The 18656-nt window shown below is 41.6% G+C and overlaps 1 protein-coding gene and 1 long non-coding RNA gene across 9 annotated transcripts in view; both read right to left on the bottom strand.

Moving 5' to 3' along the window:
• LOC127009923 (4-hydroxyphenylpyruvate dioxygenase-like) overlaps positions 1 to 18656 on the bottom strand; it is a 30937-nt gene that overhangs the window by 11022 nt on the left and 1259 nt on the right. For all 3 annotated transcript variants that reach the window (XM_050883454.1, XM_050883455.1, XM_050883456.1), the window contains exons 3-9: positions 17497 to 17559; positions 5173 to 5277; positions 4243 to 4368; positions 3067 to 3263; positions 2326 to 2518; positions 1520 to 1639; positions 298 to 537 (exon numbers count right to left, since the gene is read on the bottom strand). In XM_050883454.1, coding sequence (XP_050739411.1) covers positions 298 to 537; positions 1520 to 1639; positions 2326 to 2518; positions 3067 to 3263; positions 4243 to 4368; positions 5173 to 5277; positions 17497 to 17559 — 1044 coding nt within the window. The remainder of the gene's footprint in view (positions 1 to 297; positions 538 to 1519; positions 1640 to 2325; positions 2519 to 3066; positions 3264 to 4242; positions 4369 to 5172; positions 5278 to 17496; positions 17560 to 18656) is intronic.
• Positions 12718 to 16383, bottom strand: LOC127009925 (uncharacterized). 6 transcript variants are annotated; one of them, XR_007762543.1, is made up of 4 exons: positions 14809 to 16383; positions 13707 to 14600; positions 13329 to 13611; positions 12718 to 12950 (listed from the first exon to the last, which is right to left on the bottom strand). It is a non-coding gene; the product is annotated as an uncharacterized LOC127009925 (long non-coding RNA). The 6 variants fall into 6 exon arrangements; XR_007762540.1 differs by having other exon boundaries at positions 13329 to 13837; positions 14028 to 14600; XR_007762539.1 differs by having other exon boundaries at positions 13329 to 14600.

Below are 18656 nucleotides of genomic sequence, written 5' to 3'. Positions count from 1 at the left end.
ACACACTTCGTTTTCCATATCTCTTCCCTTTCCTTTCCTTCCCCTTGCCTTTCCTTAGCTCCCTCCCTTCCCGATCCTGTCTCCTTCCCTTTCCTTTCTCTATCTTGCTTTCTCTCTCTTCCGTTTCCTTCTCTCACCCTCTCCTTCCCTTCCTTTATCATCCCTACCCTTCCCTTTCCTATCCCTTTCCATCCCCGTCCCTCCTATCCCCTCTCATTACCTCCCCATCCCTCCCACCTCCTCCATTCCTAGTCCCTTCCCTCCCCATCTCTTTCTTCTCAATCCCCGCACACTCACGCTATGGTTATGCCGCTGGATGACCTCGAGGAACACCGTGGGCCTGTCCTGCATGTTCTTGGTGAAGATCTGCAGCAGGTAACCGTTGTCATCGAAGTCCACCAGGATGTTTTGCTCCTCCAGCACGGCCATGTCCTCCGTGATGCGCACCTTGGACTCCAGAAGCCTCTTGCGTAGCTGCTGGTAGTACGTGGTCGGCACCCGAAGGAACTCTTGCCCGCGCTCCCGAAGGTGTTTGATCTGAAGGGGGAAGGGAGGTTAGGTTAAGGGGGTTTGGTTAAGAGAACTAGGTTAAGGGGTTAGATTAAAGGGACACGATTTAGTTTTTTTTGTGTGTGTGTTCTTTTTTCTCTCTCGTTCTTGTCTTTATTCTCGCTCTCACACACACACTTACACACACGATGTAATTCACTCTCTTTTTCTTACTCGTTCTCGTTTCTCTCTCTCTCTCTCTCTCTCTCTCTCTCTCTCTCTCTCTCTCTCTCTCTCTCTCCTGTTCTTATTATTTTTCTCCCTTTCACACACACATACACTCCTTTCCTTCTCTTTCCCTTCCTTTCCTCAACAAATATTTCTCCCCCTCTCTCTCTCTCTCTTTCCCTCTCCGATAAGAAAATTCCATAACTTCCCCTCCTTTCCCTTCTCTCTCTTCCTCCTTCCTCGCTTTCCGCCTTCCCAACTTTTCCCCTCTTCCTCTTCCCTTCTTTCCTTTCCTTTCCCGTCTCCCATCACCCCATTTTAATTAGAGGCGTTTTGGCCCTCCAAGAAAATTCCAGATTATCTGGAAAACATAATTTGGTACAGAAAAGTGAGTCTACTATAAAAAAATTTTTTGCTTATCCCAGTGTAATTTAAAACAAAGTTAAGAATATTGAGAACATTATTCTCCAATAATCTTTGGCACAGATGCGGTATTATGATAAACGAAATTATGAAACTTCGGTTGCACAGCATCTATGACATGTTGTTCGTTGTTTTTTGGTCTACAAAAACTTCTGTACTATCAGTTTTAGGCACTTGATACACTAAAGCAATTAATAAATCACGAACACAGGCTTTACTTGTTCATTATGTATTTATACCTTGGAGGAAGATTTATATGACTTGGCATTCCAAACCAAGACAAACCTTCTTCTTTTGACCTGTATCGTCCCTTCACCTCTCCCTCCCCTCCCATCCCTCCTATGATCCTATCCCCTCCCACAACACCCCTTCCACGTACGCTTGTGATGATGTCCTTGGTGTTGAGAGCGATGTGCTGCACCCCCGCCCCGCCGTAATGGTCCACGTACTCCTGGATCTGACTCTTCCTCTTACCCGGCGCTGGCTCGTTGATCGGCATCTGGAGGGGGAGGCGAAGTAGCTGGGGTTAAGAATGGTTTGAGGCAGGGTTGGTGATTAAAAAAAAAATAAAAAAATAAATAAAATAAAATAAAAAATCATTGATTTTTTTATTGATTTTGTTTAATATATATATATATATATATATATATATATATATATATATATATATATATATATATATATATATATATATATATATATATATATATATATATATATATATACATATATATATATATATATATATATATATATATATATATATATATATATATATATAAATATATATATATATATATATATATAGAGAGAGAGAGAGAGAGAGAGAGAGAGAGAGAGAGAGAGAGAGAGAGAGAGAGAGAGAGAGAGAGAGAGACTAAGCAATCACAAAGTGACTGCAGGGACAAAAGCTTGTTTTAAGAGTAGAATTTATAGCTACATGGATGAGGACGACAGGTGGTATAGTGGGGGGAATCTGGAGCTGCCCTGTGTAAGCCATTCGGCCTCTTGCAGTCTCTTCTCTTATGTTCCCTCCTCTCTTTCCTCCCCACTTCCCTTCCCTTCGTCACCTTACCTTCCCTTTTCCTTCACTCCCCATACCTGTTCCCTTCCTTTCCCCATCTCCTCTTCCCTCTTCCTTTCTCACCTTCCCTCCCCTTCCCTTCTCCTACCCCCTTCCCTCACTTTGATCGTCTCCTCGTAGTTGGTCACCACGACGGAGCGGAGAGCCGAGAACTCGGTGTGCAGTTGCTTGTCGTCGACGGACCAGAAGCGGTGAAACATAAGGTGCTTCTCATACCAGGCAACGGCATTCTCCATCTCCAAGTCCGGCTGATTCCCCACCACGTGATCGATGAAGTCCAGGTTGGCGGGCTTACTGTGGGGGAGGCGGAGGGTGTGAGGGTGGTGGTGGGAGTCAGACAGGAGAAGGGAGGGGAGGGGAGGAGAATGATAAAGAAAAGGGTGATATTAAATGGAAGTGAATGGGATGAATAATTGAGTTGAAATAGGGAGGAGGAGGAGGAGGAGGAAGACGAGAATAAGAATGGAGAGGAATAATAAGTAGGTAACATCACACGGAAACCACACACGAAAAATATAATAAAAAATAGCAAGAATGTTTGATGTAGATAACAAGATGAAAGATAAGTAGATAGATAAACATATAAATACATAGGACATAGATTGAGAGATAGATAAATAAGTAGATTGAGAAATACAGATAGACATACAGACGTTAAAATTTAGAGACAGGCAGATAGATAGAAATGACACACACACACACACACACACACACACACACACACACACACACACACACACAGGTAAATATGTAGACAGATGAAGAGAAAGCTACACACACACACACACACACACACACACACACACACACACACACACACACACACACACACACACACGTACAGTTTCTCCAGCAGGCGGTCGGTGGGGTAGAGCGGCGCCTTGTAGCCCGGCAGGAAGAGGCCCTTGTAGTCACCTCTCTCGATGAAGGTGTGCGTCGTGTCCCCGTAGGTCTGCACACGCGCGAACCTCACCTTGCCACCCTCGTCCTCCTCCTCCCAGATGTCCCGCAACACCTTCGCCCCGCGCTCCTTGGACCTCTGAAACCCCAAGGAACAATATGGGCGTATTACTAAACATTTCGTGGCCCAAGTTCACAAATTTAACAAGGCTTTCGTAGGTATTTGGGACATTTCCAGTAGTAGTTTTATGACCCTGGTGGTAGTCTGACCCTTCCTCTGTACCGTGAACCTAAAATACCACTCATGAGAACCCGACTGATCCCCTTTTCGGCCTTTGGAAAAAGTTGACGAAGGGAAAAAAAGTTGGAAAGTTTCGTTTAGTCGGCGCAACATCTGTGGTCATATGCCGGAGACAGGAGGGGGAAGGAATTATAGGAGAAAGGAACAGATCCTAAGAGACGGGACACAACCCCCGATTACTACCATTAATACCTGGTACCCATTCACTGCTGGGTGGACGGTGTCGTAGGGTATCGGAAAAGCCGCCCAAATTTTTCCACTTCGCCCGGGAATCGAACCCGGGCTCTCTCGATTGTGAGCCGAGTGTGCTAACCACTGCACCACGAAGGGCGAAAGCCTCTAACAATACCAACCTATAAATCCCGCACTGCAAAGACTCAACACATCTAAAATAAACACTTCTATAAAGGATCACCACAAACCAAGTCATCAAAATCAGTCATCACCACTATAAAAGTCATCCCCATTCAATACCAATCACCACTAAACACAACCAGTCATTATCAATCCCCTCCTTTCTCTCTTTCTGTCTCACTATTCTGTCCTCCCCTCGCAACCCCTTCTCACCTTCCTTTCTTTCTTCCTTATCTCCCCTCGTACTCCCTTCCTCACACTCACCACCTATCATCAATCACCACCACTAAACACAACCAATCATTATCAATCCCCTCCTTTCTCTCCTTCTATCTCACTATTCTTTCCTCCCCTCGCAACCCCTTCTCACCTTCCTTTCTTTCTTCCTTATCTCCCCTCTTACTCCTCCTCCTCACATTTACCCACCCACCACAACCACCACCACCACCATCACCACCCATACCTTCATGATGGTGTCCAGGTCCTCCACCGTGAAGCCTAAATCCTTGACCCCATCCCCGTGCTGTACCAGGTGACGGCCCATCTCTTCGTTGCCGGGGCTGAGGGCGGAGGCGAACACGAACACAATCTGCGGGGGATGGGGAAGTGATGGGTGATGGGAATGGGGGTGATGGGAATGGGAGTGATGGGTAATGGATGACAGAATGTGGTGAATTGATGGGTGATGGGGTTGACGGGTGAGAGGATGGGGTGTGGTGGTGGGTGATGGGAATGGGGGTGATGGGTAACAGGATGAGGCGAGGTGATGGGTGACAATGTGGGTAATTGATGGGTGATGGGGTAATTGGAAGGGGTGAGACTGTTGGTGAGGTAGTGAGTGATGAGAATAGAGGGTTGGTGACGGTGTTGAGGTGATGGGTGTCATAGGAATGGGGTGTGAGATGACGGGTGATGGGAATAATGGGAATGGGTAATTGATGTTGGGGTCACTGGTGATGGGAAGAAGTGGCTGGTGATGGGGTTATTGGTGATGGGAATGGGCGACTGGGAGATAGTATAGAAATGGTGGGGGATGGGAAAAGGTGTTAAGTGTTTGAATAGATGAAGAGTGCAAGGGTGGAGAGAAAGGGTGGATGGAGTTGACAAAGGAGGAGGAGGAGGAGGAGGAGGAGGAGGAGGAGAAATGATGGGTAGAAGAGGTAGAAGAGGCTGTTGGAGTGGTGACAGGTGGAAAAATATGGTGATGAAGGTGGTGATGGTGAAGGTTGTGGTGAAGATGAAATTAAAAGAAGAAAAAGATAAATGGGTGATAGTGAAACAGATAAAGAAGAGGAAGAAGAATGATAAAGAAAAATTAGAACGAAAGAGAAATTAATGATTGAAGGGAAACTGAAACACACACACACACACACACACACACACACACACTTACCTTGTTCTGGCGGACGGCGTGAGCAGCGACTTCGCGTGAACCCGTCTCGAGGCCCCGGTACGCAAAGGGTTCAAAGCCCATCCTTGTTATGTAATAGCTGGCGGCCTGATGAAGGAGGAGGAGGTGAGTGAAGGAAATGGAGAGGGGAAGGGAGGAAAGGAAGGAAGGAAGAAGGGAGGGAATGAGAGAGGAAGAGGAGGGAGCAAAGGAAGGAGGAAGAGAGAGAAAGAGGGAATGGAAAAAGGGAGGAAGAGAGAAAAAGAAGAGAGGAATGGAGGGATGAAAGAATGGAAGAGAAATTAAAAGAAAAAAATGGTGTAGGTGAGAGAGAGAGAGAGAGAGACTTATTGTTTCAGTTATTCGATATAATTTTTTTTTTTTTTTGTGCGTGACTCAGTATTTCCCACAACTCTCTCTCTCTCTCTCTCTCTCTCTCTCTCTCTCACAGTACCTACGAATTTGAGGGCAAGGAAAAGAATAACAAAGAATAAATGATAATAATAATAATAATAATAATAATAATAATAATAATAATAATAATAATAATAATAATAATAATAATAATAATAATAATAATAATAATAATAGAATAGAGATTTTGATGCATTGTTAAGAAGTAATCCTATTGTTCTTCCTCTTCCTTTCTTTCGTTATATTTTATCTTCTTATTTTCTTCTTCTTATTACGCATTCATATATAAGGACAAAAAGTATCAATATATGCAGAACAAACAAACAAGGCATAAGAAGAATGGCAATTTTGATGCATTCGTAAATAGTAATCCTTTTCCTCCTTCTCTTCTTCTTCCTCCTCTTCCTCATCACCACTTTTTCTACCTCCATATCCTGATCCTCCTGCTTAGTGTTCTTTTTTTCCTCCTCCTCCAACTTCTTTCTTCTTCTCCCCTTCTTTATCCTCCTCCTCCTCCTTTTCTTCCTTCTCTTTCTCCCATTCCTTATCCTCTTCCTCCTCCTCCTGTCTTCCTCCTCCTTCTTCATCTTTCTCTCTTTTTCTTCTCTTCCTTATTCCTCCTCCTCCTCTTCAGCTCTGAGCGGTTACCTGTGCAATCAGTGCGTCCAGGTATACGGCTAGACAGTTGGGGGGGAGGGGGAGGGGGGAGGGGGAGTGATGAAGGGCGCCCCCCCCTCCAACGTCACCTAGGGGCGTGCTGAGAACCTGTTAGTGGCGCCACCATCACCCCACCACCCCTACCACCAAAAAGCGCAAGAAGTCTGCAGGAGGTTAGTCAGTTAGTCGGTTAGCTAGTCAGTCAGTCAGTCAGTCAGTCAGCCATTCCTTCCTTCTTTCCTCCAGTCAGTCAGTCAGTCAGTTAATTAGTTAGTCAGTTAGCCTACACTGGGCAGCTCCTGTAAACTTAACCCCACCTATCCTCACTATCCATGAACTTATCTAACCTCTTCTTGAAATTGACCTCTCTTTCGGCCACCTCTTTGGATTCTTTTTGTGAGCAGCGAGTAGCGGGCTTTTTTTATTTATTATTGTTTATTTTTTACTGTGCCCTTGAGCTGTCTCCTTTGTTGTAAAAAAAAGTGTCTACTGTATTGGCACTCACCACATGACTGCCAGGCCTGTTCCACCCGTCCACCACTCTGTTAGCAAACCAGTTCTCGCCAATGTCTTTGTTGAATTTTAATTTATCTAGCTTGAAACTATTGCTGCGTGTCCTACCCAACTCTCTGAGCATCATAATCTTATCTAAATTAATTCCTTACTACGTGTCCTACCCAACTCTCTCAGCATCATAATCTTATCTAAACTTCTTACTACGTGTCCTACCCAACTCTCTCAGCATCATAATCTTATCTAAACTTCTTACTACGTGTCCTACCCAACTCTCTCAGCATCATAATCTTATCTAAACTTCTTACTACGTGTCCTACCCGGCTCCTATTCCTCCCCCTCCTCTTTTACTTCCTTCTCTCCTCCTCTTATTACGCATTCATATATAGGGAAAAAAAAGGATTAATATATACCCCCCTCTCCTGAGCCATCTATCTCTCGGCCCCTCGCGAGCCAGACAAACTCCACAAACAGACAGACACCAACAAAGAAAGGGTTAAAAAAATAAGATCGGGGAGTGTGTTTAACTTTACTACTTTTTTTTACAACAAAGGAGACACCTCAAGGGCACAAAAAAGTAAGCAATAATACAAAAAAGCCCGCTACTCGCTGCTCACAAAAAGAATCCAAAGAGGTGGCCGAAAGAGAGGTCAATTTCGGGAGGAGAGGTGTCCTGATACCCTTCTCTTGAAAGAGTTCAAGTTGTAGGCAGGAGGAAATACAGATGAAGGAAGATTGTTCCAGAGTTTACCAGGGTGAGGGATGAAAGAGTGAAGATGCTGGTTAACTCTTGCATAAGGGGTTTGGACAGTATAGGGATGAGCATGAGTAGAAAGTCGCGTGCAGCGGGGCCGCGGGAGGGGGGGAGGCATGCAGTTAGCAAGTTCAGAAAAGCAGTCAGCATGAAAATGTCGATAGAAGATAGAAAGAGAGGCAACATCGCGGCGGAAATTAAGAGGTAGGAGACTATCAGTAAGAGGAGGAGAGCTGATGAGACGAAGAGCCTTTGACTCCACTCTGTCCAAGAGAGCTGTGTGAGTGGAACCCCCCCACACTACTACTACCACTACTACTGCTACTACTACTACTACTACACACACACACACACACACACACACACACACACACACACACACACACACACACAACTATTTCCCGCAGAATTAACCAAACCAATTGAAACGTTTTATTTTTCTTCTTATTTTTTACGAAACCTTATTGACATCACCCTTTTCAAAGTCATTCATTTATTCATAAACTTCAAGCAAATCTTCACGTAACCGTTGGCCTTTATAGAGAATGAAAAAGAAAAGGTTCAAGAGTATCCTTATGGGGCAAGTTAACTGTATTTCGAAGACTACCAGATCTGTACAGTGTATTAGAAAGGTCAAATTGGTGCTAAAATTAGTAATCCCTTTCACCCCCCCCCCCCACCATCCCTACCACAAACACCATTACCACCACCACCATCACTGCCACAAACACCACCACCACCACCACCACCACCATCACTGCCACAAACACCACCACCACCACCACCACCACCATCACTACCACAAACACCACCACCACCACCACCACCATCACTACCACAAACACCACCACCACCACCACCACTATCACTACCACAAACACCACCACCACCACCACCATCACCATACTAAACTTCCTGAATATTGACATCCTCTTACTCGCTTATTTCCTCCTTGAAAGACAGCGCAGGAAACAGAGAAAATATAGGACTGACAGACAGCAACAAAGAGAAATACAACAACCAACACACAAACTAAAACATTATCCCCCCCCCCCCCCACGAAGTACACCAATTTCCCAAGACATTACTTCCCAACGCTTGAGAATAACAGCAACACAAAGCAATACAAGGCAATTCCCAGCACTCCTCGCGTCCTTATCAGCACAGGCTACGTGACTCCCCCTCCCCCAATTCCTTGTCGTTAGCCGCTGCTCCAGCCTTGGCAACACTGCTGGTCTACGTGAGGAGGGCCAGGTGCAGCGTTGCCAACACAAGGACACCACACGGTCCGCTACACGCCCCCTCCATATATATATATATATATATATATATATATATATATATATATACATATATATTTATATATACATACATATAGATATATACATACTTAAATAGATAGATATAGATAAATAAAGAGAAGAAATCTTAAATCAATAAAAAAAACTTGTATTATGAAAGTTAATGTGGAATATATCAATGGTCAATATAATAATAATAATAATAATAATAATAATAATAATAATAATAATAATAATAATAATAATAATAATAATAATAATAATAATAATAATATCAAAATAATAATAATAATAATAATGCTATACACAAAAGTAATGCTAACGTTACTTTCCAAGACTAGTAATACTGATAAGAAACAATAACACCAATAACTAACAAAATACACACAAAAAACATTCACCTCACACGATTATTGTTTCCCTGGCAACAAAGAAATCGCACAAAATTTGGAAGGCGACCAAACTTAACATTTCTGCGTCCTGATGGCAGGCGGTGCGGGCAAGGTGACCAGCCCCCCACACCACACCTGAGTACACCAGCAGCATTACCTTACCTGCCCCCCCTCCTTCCGCCCACCTCTCCTGAGCCATCTATCTCTCGGGCCCCCAGCGAGCCAGACAGACACCACAGACAGACAGACACAAACTCCGAGAGGATAAAAAAAAGAAAAAGAGGGAGATCGGGGAGTGTTTAACTTTACTACTACTACTACTACTACTACCACTACTACTACTACTACTACTACTACTACTACTACTACTACTACTACCACTACTACTACTACTACTACTACTACTACCACTACTACTACTACCACTACTACTACTACTACTACTACTACTACTACTACTACTACTACTACTACTACTACTACCACTACTACTACTACTACTACTACTACTACTACTACTACTACTACTACTACTACTACTACTACTACTACTACTACTACTACTACTACTACTACTACTACTATAGACTTGTTTCCAGGCGACTGATTCAGACATTACGCCACTTCCTTATGCGGTGTGTGTGTGTGTGTGTGTGTTTGCTTAGATGATCCGTTTTGTTTGCTATCACTACTACGACCACCACCACCACCACCAGCACTACTACTACTACTACTACTACTTCTACTACTACTACTACTACTATCTTTATTATTAGTATTACCGGTGAAGAAATAACATAAAGTAAAAAGGACAATGAGTAAACAAATGATTGAAACGTTACATCATGCACTCGCGGAAGAAGAGGAGGAGAGAGAAGAGGAGGAGGAGGAGGAAAGAGAAGAGAGAAAATCCAAACATCACACTCTGCACTGTCACTGTTCACACACACACACATACACACACACATACACACACACAAGGTTACGCGCACACACATCTATTTGCCGCAGAATTAACCAAACCAATTGAAACGTTTTATTTTTCTTCTTATCTTTTACAAAACTCAGAACCGGAAACGAAGGAAAGTTTTTTACTGATTTTTTTTTAAGTCCCGCAAGAGGAGGAGGAGGAGGAGGAAAATAGAAATGATAACAAAAAAAGTGAAATTGATGAGGAAATGACTCTGGTGTCGGTTGAGAGAGAGAGAGAGAGTGTGTGTGTGCTTGACGTGCTACACTTTTTTCCTATCTCCGTTTTTCTTTTCCTTGGTATATTTCCTAACTTCCTTTTGTTTTGTTTTTCTCTTCTTTTTTTCCTTATTCTTTGATGTGGTATTCTCTAATGACACGTAACAGTTCCTTCCCCTTCCTTCTTTTCTTTCTTTCTTTGTCTGTCTTACACGCTTATATTCTCCCTAAGGTTCTTTTTTTCTTTTATTTCATCGATATTTTCAAGCTATACTAACCTACTGCTTTTCCGGTATTCAAATCTCTCATACGTTCTACTCTTACTAATCAAATACCTGCCCATGGTCCTTTCTCTCCTTTCTGCACCTACTCCTTCCTTTCCTAATCCCTTTAAGGGGACGCTCACCACCTTAATCATGAAATTTTCATCAAAAAATCGAAATTTAGATATTGGCATATTTGAATAATATAACTATCCTAGAAACAAAATATTGGCGAGATATATTTTTTGCGCGCAGTCGACGGGATGTGGAGCGAGTTTAAAGGGACCGAGGGGCGTATCCAATTAAAGGGCGCACGCCAGATTCCTCCCTATACACATGTAAACATAGCTATTTTTCGCGTGTTATATTCCCTGTGGGTTACATATTTGTGTACCCGGCAACTATGCGGGGGTGAGGGACCGCGAGGGTGGCGAGGCACGAGAGTTTGAGAGCGTCAGTTACTTAGCAAACAGCAGAGACACACTACGTAGTTCACACACACACCTGCCTTTGTGTCGTGTTTACTTCACACTCCTGCCATTGGGAGGATTTATACTACTCCTAACTGCTGTTCAGACATCAACTGCTGAAGATGAAGAGGAAAACAAAAGAAAGAATGAAGAAACTGAACCAGAAGTGGCAAGATAGTAGTAGGCGCGAGGCTACAAACACGTGACTCACCACCAGCTGATCCGTCACCACCTCCCTCACCCCCACCACCTCCTTCTCCACCACCAACGCTGCTTCCACCATCATCACCACCACCATCACCACCTTCAGAGACAACATCTGACAAAGTGACTCATACTAAATCTAAAGAAAAGCTGGAAAATAGTGCAACTATAACAGATAACAGTGCCACGAGTGGAGACAGAGAATTTTTGTTAGTTTACCTGGAAAATATGTTGGAGTGGGTTAGAGCAATTGCCCGGTGCACATGTGGGTCAAAAATGAAAGTGAAGCAACAGAGAACAATAGGGATGGCCAGATATTTTGAAGCAAAGTGTAACAATTGTGACAGAAAAGTTGAGATGTGTACATCACAAGGAGGACAAAGAAAATGAGTGATGAACAAAGTGAAAATCGTCCCTATGATGTGCACCAAAGCTTGTGACCAGTACCTTACTTGCTGCTTCAGGATATCAAGGTGTTACTAATTTATGTGCCAGCTTTGATATGAATCCCTTATCAGAAAAAAAATTACTTCAAATTAGCGAAAGGTGTTCAGCAGAGTGCCTTGGAAAAGCTTGAAAGGGTAATGGAAAACACTCGTTCAGCCTTACATGCAAGATTGAGGAGAAGGGTGACGAGAATGATGTAAAATGTATTCGTGTTTCGTGTCAATGATATGACAAAGTGATGACACCCCAGCAGTGAGGTTTTATAACCGGTAAAAGCGCACCATCATTTAAAAAAAAAAATAATATATACAGTAAATATGTATATAATTAAATATATTTCTGTCCGCTTGTTTTATATACATTGTATAATAATTTGTGTGAACATAATAAAAAATCGCACAATAAATAAAGAGTTGTACATTACTGAAACCTTTATACGCTAATATCTCAAAACCACATATTTTCACATAAAAAAATATGCCAAAATTTTATAATCAATTGTAGAAGCCTGAAAATGCTTCTGGTAGTGTATAATAGATATATCTTTATTTCTGTGGCTCTTTTTTCCGATATCTTAAAAAACAGAGTGACAGTTACCATATAAGTGGAGAAATAGGGTGCGTCGTTACGTAACTTACGTTACGAAAATTACGCTATGCGTCGTAGAGCGAATTTTTAAAAAAGCAGGTGTGTAAGTGTTCATAAGATCTTTAAGTATTACCATGCAAAAGCAGAAGTTTGTAGTACAAAAAATACGACGTACGTATTTGATAACGTATAAAATATTCTATTACGTTATAACTTTATAACGTCGGGACGTAGGAAGTTCTCGGGTTTACAATATATTTCTATCTATATTTTAAGCAAAACCTGAAAGTTTCATGTTGAAAGACTGAAAAATTTTTTTTTAACGAATATTTTTATGTAAGGTGGTGAGCGTCCCCTTAAGTCACTTTTCCTTTCTCCTCTACGCATATATCAATCACCTTCCTACGCCTTACATCTGTCTTCTCCTCTCCTTTCCTTCCTTTCCAAATCCCTTATACGTCACTTTTCCTTTCTCCTCTACGCATATATCAATCACCTTCTCACGCCTTACGCCTGTCTTCTCCTCTCCTTTCCTTCCTTTACTAATCCTTTGTTATTTTTCCTTTCTCCTCTACGCATATATCAATCACCTTCCTACGCCTTACATCTGTCTTCTCCTCTCCTTCCCTTCCTTTCCTAATCCTTTGTTATTTTTCCTTTCTCCTCTACGCATATATCAGTCACCTTCCTACGCCTTACGCCTGTTTTCTCCTCTCCTTTCCTTCCTTTCCTAATCCTTTGTTTTTTTTCCTTTCTCTTCTACGCATATATCAATCACCTTTCCTACGCTTTACATCTGTCTTCTCCTCTCCTTTCCTTCCTTTACTAATCCTTTGTTTTTTTTCCTTTCTCTTCTACGCATATATCAATCACCTTCCTACGCCTTACATCTGTCTTCTCCTCTCCCACTCCTTCCTTTCCTAATCCTTTGTTATTTTTCCTTTTTCCTCTACGCATATATTCATCACCTTCCTACGCCTTACATCTGTCTTCTCCTCTCCTTTCCTTCCTTTCCTAATCCTTTGTTATTTTTCCTTTCTCTTCTACGCATATATCAATCACCTTCCTACGCCTTACGCCTGTCTTCTCCTCTCCTTTCCTTCCTTTCCTAATCCTTTGTTATTTTTCCTTTCTCCTCTACGCATATATCAATCACCTTTCCTACGCCTTACATCTGTCTTCTCCTCTCCTTTCCTTCCTTTACTAATCCTTTGTTATTTTTCCTCTCTCCTCTACGCATATATCAATCACCTTCCTACGCCTTACATCTGTCTTCTCCTCTCCCACTCCTTCCTTTCCTAATCCTTTGTTATTTTTCCTTTCTCCTCTACGCATATATCAATCACCTTTCCTACGCCTTACATCTGTCTTCTCCTCTCCTTTCCTTCCTTTCCTAATCCTTTGTTATTTTTCCTTTCTCCTCTACGCATATATCAATCACCTTTCCTACGCCTTACATCTGTCTTCTCCTCTCCTTCTCCTTTCTTTCCTAATCCTTTGTTATTTTTCCTTTCTCCTCTACGCATATATCAATCACCTTCCTACGCCTTACGCCTGTCTTCTCTTCTCCTTTCCTTCCTTTACTAATCCTTTGTTATTTTTCCTTTCTCCTCTACGCATATATCAATCACCTTCCTACGCCTTACATCTGTCTTCTCCTCTCCCACTCCTTCCTTTCCTAATCCTTTGTTATTTTTCCTTTCTCCTCTACGCATATATCAGTCACCTTCCTACGCCTTACGCCTATTTTCTCCTCTCCTTTTTCCCTCCACACCTTTCCTTCCTTTCCTAATCCCTTATACTTTATTTTTCCTTTCTCCTCTACGCATATATCAATCACCTTCCTACGCCTTACGCCTGTCTTCTCTCTCTTTTTCCTTTCTGCACCTAATCCTTCCTTTCCTAATTCCTTATACTTTATTTTTCCTTTCTCCTCTACGCATATATCAATCACCTTTCCTACGCCTTACATCTGTCTTCTCCTCTCCTTTTTCCTTCCACATCTCTCCTTCTTTTCCTAATCCCTTATTCGTTATTTTTCCTTACTCTTCTATACACATATTAAACATTTTCACACGACTTAGTTATTATTGTTATTTCTATTGCTGTTACTGTTGCCTTCCTTCTTTTCTTTCCTACTTTTTTTCGGTATTGTCTTCTCCCCTCTCTTTTCCTTGCACACTTCCTGGTTCCCTTTCCTAATTCCTTCCTTTCCCTTCTACCGCTCACTAATTAGATGCCTGCCCATTTTTACCTTTCCTTCCCTTCCTAATCCCTTACTTTCCCTTTTAACACTCAAATGAAACAACTGTCCATTTTTCCCTTTTCCTTCCCTTCCTAATCCCTTACTTTCCCTTTTAACACTCAAATGAAACAACTGTCCATTTTTCCCTTTCCCTTCCCTTCCTAATCCATATCTTTTCCTTTCAACACTCACTAATTAAATACCTGTCCATTTTTACCTTTCCCTTCCCTTCCTAATCCCTTACTTTTCCTTTCAACACTCACTAATTAAACACCTGCCCATCTTTACCTTTCCCTTACCTTCCTAATCCCTTACTTTTCCTTTCAACACTCACTAATTAAATACCTGTCCATTTTTACCTTTCCCTTACCTTCCTAATCCCTTATGCTTTACCTGACTACCCTTACTTTTACCTTACATGTCTAATCCTTTAATTTTCCTTTTACTCACTAATCAAACACCTGTCCATCCTTACCTTCTCCATTCTTTACTAATCCCTTAAGTCTTTCCTTTCTCCTCTACACCTGAAGTTAACGCCTGCCTACTCTTCACACCTCTCTCCTCCCCCTTCATTAATTAACCTGTCCCTTCCCTAATGCACCTTCTCAACTGATATCTCTTTCTCCACGTTTAATCCCTTCAGTACCTTACCTTTATTTCCACACCTCTCTCCTCCCCCTTCATTAATTAACCTGTCCCTTCCCTAATGCACCTTCTCAACTGCTCTTCTTTCTTCTGTAATCCCTTCAATACCTCACCTTTATCTCCACACCTCTCTCCTTCCCCTTCATTAATTAACCTGTCCCTTCCCTTATACACCTTCTCAACTGCTCTTCTTTCTTCTGTAATCCCTTCAATACCTCACCTTTCTCTTCACACCATATACATGCATACATTCATACATACACACCCACACACATTCTTTCCTACCGGGTATTTAATTCATCTTTTGGCATCTTTATTCAACTTTTTTTTTCCTATTATTTTGAAGCACCCGCCCCCATTTACAGCCACACCTTCTTCACCTAACTCTGCATTATCATCTTTTTTTTTCTTTCTCAATTAATTTAAAACCATATCGACCTATTCCTTTTAGCTCCTCACCCCCCATCCACCCCCTACATTCCGTACCTGCCCACACCTGTTCTTCCCTCACGCACTAATTAAGCACCTGGGCAGTACACGCACACCTGTTTTTAGTTATCATCCTTTTCACTATCCCTTTAACTTTCCTCCGTCTTGTGGGGCATAGCAGGAAGGAAGGATCATAACGTTTCATTAGGGAACACAAAACAAGATAAAGAAATAAAAAAGTAAGAAGAGGGGATGAAAAAAAGGGGAGGTAGGAAATGCATCTTGGATATAAAGAAAGAATGAAAACTTGTAAAAAAGAAAGGAAGGAGGGGCCATAAGGTTTCATTAGAGAACACAAAACAGGATAAACATAAAAAAAAGACAAGAGGGGATGAAAAACAAAACAGAGGTGAGGTAGGAAATCCATCTGGACATAAAGGAAGAATGAAGACTTGTAAAAAGATAAGAAAGGAAGGAAGGATCATAACGTTTCATTAGGGAACACAAAACAAGATAAAGAAATAAAAAAGTAAGAAGAGGGGATGAAAAAAAGGTGAGGTAGGAAATGCATCTTGGACATAAAGGAAGAATGAAGGCTTGTGAAAAAGGAAGGAAAGAAGGACCATATATCACGTACCAACAGAGAACACAGCAAAAAAATACAGAACAAGAAAAGAAAGAGGGAATGAAACACAAAACACAGATGAGGTAGGGAATGCATCTTGGACGTAAAGAAAGAATGAAGACTTGTGAAAAAGGATGGAGAGAAGGACCATATATCACGTACCAACAGAGAACACATAAAAAAAATACAGAACAAGAAAAGAAAGAGGGAATGAAACACAAAACACAGATGAGGTAGGGAATGCATCTTGGACGTAAAGAAAGAATGAAGGCTTGTGAAAAAGGATGGAGAGAAGGACCATATATCACGTACCAACAGAGAACACAGCAAAAAAATACAGAACAAGAAAAGAAAGAGGGAATGAAACACAAAACACAGATGAGGTAGGAAATGCATCTCGGACATAAAGGAAGAATGAAGGCTTGTAAAAAAGGAAGGAAAGAAGGACCATATATCACGTACCAACAGAGAACACAGCAAAAAAATACAGAACAAGAAAAGAAAGAGGGAATGAAACACAAAACACAGGTGAGATAGGAAATCCACCTCACTTTACCTTATGCCAAATCAGGTGAAAAACGAGCTAGGCGAAAGGCGTAGGAAGAACATAGCCACTCCGATGCTGGTAATTGGCTACACTGAATATGAAAGGGCCCTGTCACCTTACTGCACCCACACCTCACTGCCACCTGTCGTCCTCGTCCATGTAGCTATCCAGTCTACTCTCAAAACAAGCTATCGTCCCTGCACTAACTATGTGATTGCTGAGTCTATTCCATTCCCCCACCACCTTATTACTAAACCAATGCTTGCCTATATCCCTCCTAAATCTATACTTTTCTAATTTAAATTCATTACTGCGAGTTCTAACCCAGCCACTGTAATCGCCCAAACCAAAGTATATTCTCTACAATAATCCGTTATTTCTATTCAATATCAGATACTAGAAAGACTTCCCGTGTGGTTTCCTAAAATTTCTTCCTTTTTATATCGACGCCAAACAAGGAATTTTCGTGGTATTTCGTGTTTGGTTAGGGAGCGTACGAACTTGCTGTAGTGGACTGTAAAACTGGCACTTAAAGAGGCTGGGCAAAGCGGGCACTCAACAGCACCTCCTTATTTTACGAGTTTCTTCATATTCGTTGTCACCTGAAGTGGAACAGACTAAAATGAAGCACCTGGGCCCACATACCTGTTTAGCGTTGCCGACCCAGAAGGTAACGTGGTCGAAGTGTAGAAATTTTCCTCCATCGGGCTGAAGAAAGGAGGAAAAAAAGGTGTTAGCGTCGAGATGTTAAAATGGTTAGCGGGTTGTTGGGTTTTTTTAGCGGTTTTTTTTTCTTATTTTTTTTTGTGTGTGTGGTTGTCTATAATGTCTTCTATTTGTCTTTATTTATCTTTATCTCTATCTTTGTCTGTCTATCTGTCTTTCTGTTTGTCTGTCTAGTGATGTTTTTTTTATATTCATGTCTTTTCTGTCTCTTTTTGTCTATATATATGGCTACCCTCTCTCTCTCTCTCTCTCTCTCTCTCTCTCTCTCTCTCTCTCTCTCTCTCTCTCTCTCTCTGTCTGTCTGTCTATGTAAATGTGTCTTTTTCTGCTGTTTTTATCTATGTCTTTCTGTGTGGCTGTTTTTCTTTCCATCTATCTGTCTGTCTAGTTATTCGTCTGTCTGTCAATCTGATTTTCTGGTCGTCATTCTGTCTGGCTGTCTTTTTCTAGCTATCTGTCTGTTTGTTTGCTTGTCTGTCAACCTTTTGTCTATATATGTCTGTCTGTCTGTCTCTTTATCTATCAGTCTGTCTATTTGTGTGTGGCTGTCTATTGTCTTCTACTTGTTTTTATTTATCTCTATCTTTGTCTGTCTATCTGTCTTTTTGTTTGTCTGTCGAGTGATTTTTTTTGTCTCTGTCTATATATGTGACCACCTTTTTTTCTGTCTATCTGTCTGTCTCTCTCTGTCTGTGTAAATGTCTGTCTTTTCTGCTTTTTTTATGGCTTTCTGTATGGTCTGTCTGTTTATACGTCTGGGTGTTTTTTATGTCTGTCTGTCTATCTGTCTGTTGGTTAATATTAATGTCTGTCTCTTTCACTATCGATGTTTATCTATCTATTTTTTGTCTGTCTGTCTGTGTCCGTCAGTCTGTCTCTGTCTGTCCGACTTAATGTAGAAATCTGATAAACTGCAATGGATGGATGGATGATTCTCTCTCTCTCTCTCTCTCTCTCTCTCTCTCTCTCTCTCTCTCTCTCTCTCTCTCTTATTTCTCCTCACCTTACGTTTTCTTACATCTCGTATACATTTAAAATCCATTCTCTCTCTCTCTCTCTCTCTCTCTCTCTCTCTCTCT

This window comes from Eriocheir sinensis, chromosome 42, assembly GCF_024679095.1.
Source record: "Eriocheir sinensis breed Jianghai 21 chromosome 42, ASM2467909v1, whole genome shotgun sequence".
Classification (NCBI taxonomy): Eukaryota; Metazoa; Arthropoda; class Malacostraca; order Decapoda; family Varunidae; genus Eriocheir; species Eriocheir sinensis.
Note: the sequence above shows the minus strand (reverse complement) of the source record. Positions and strands in the feature narration are given on the sequence as shown.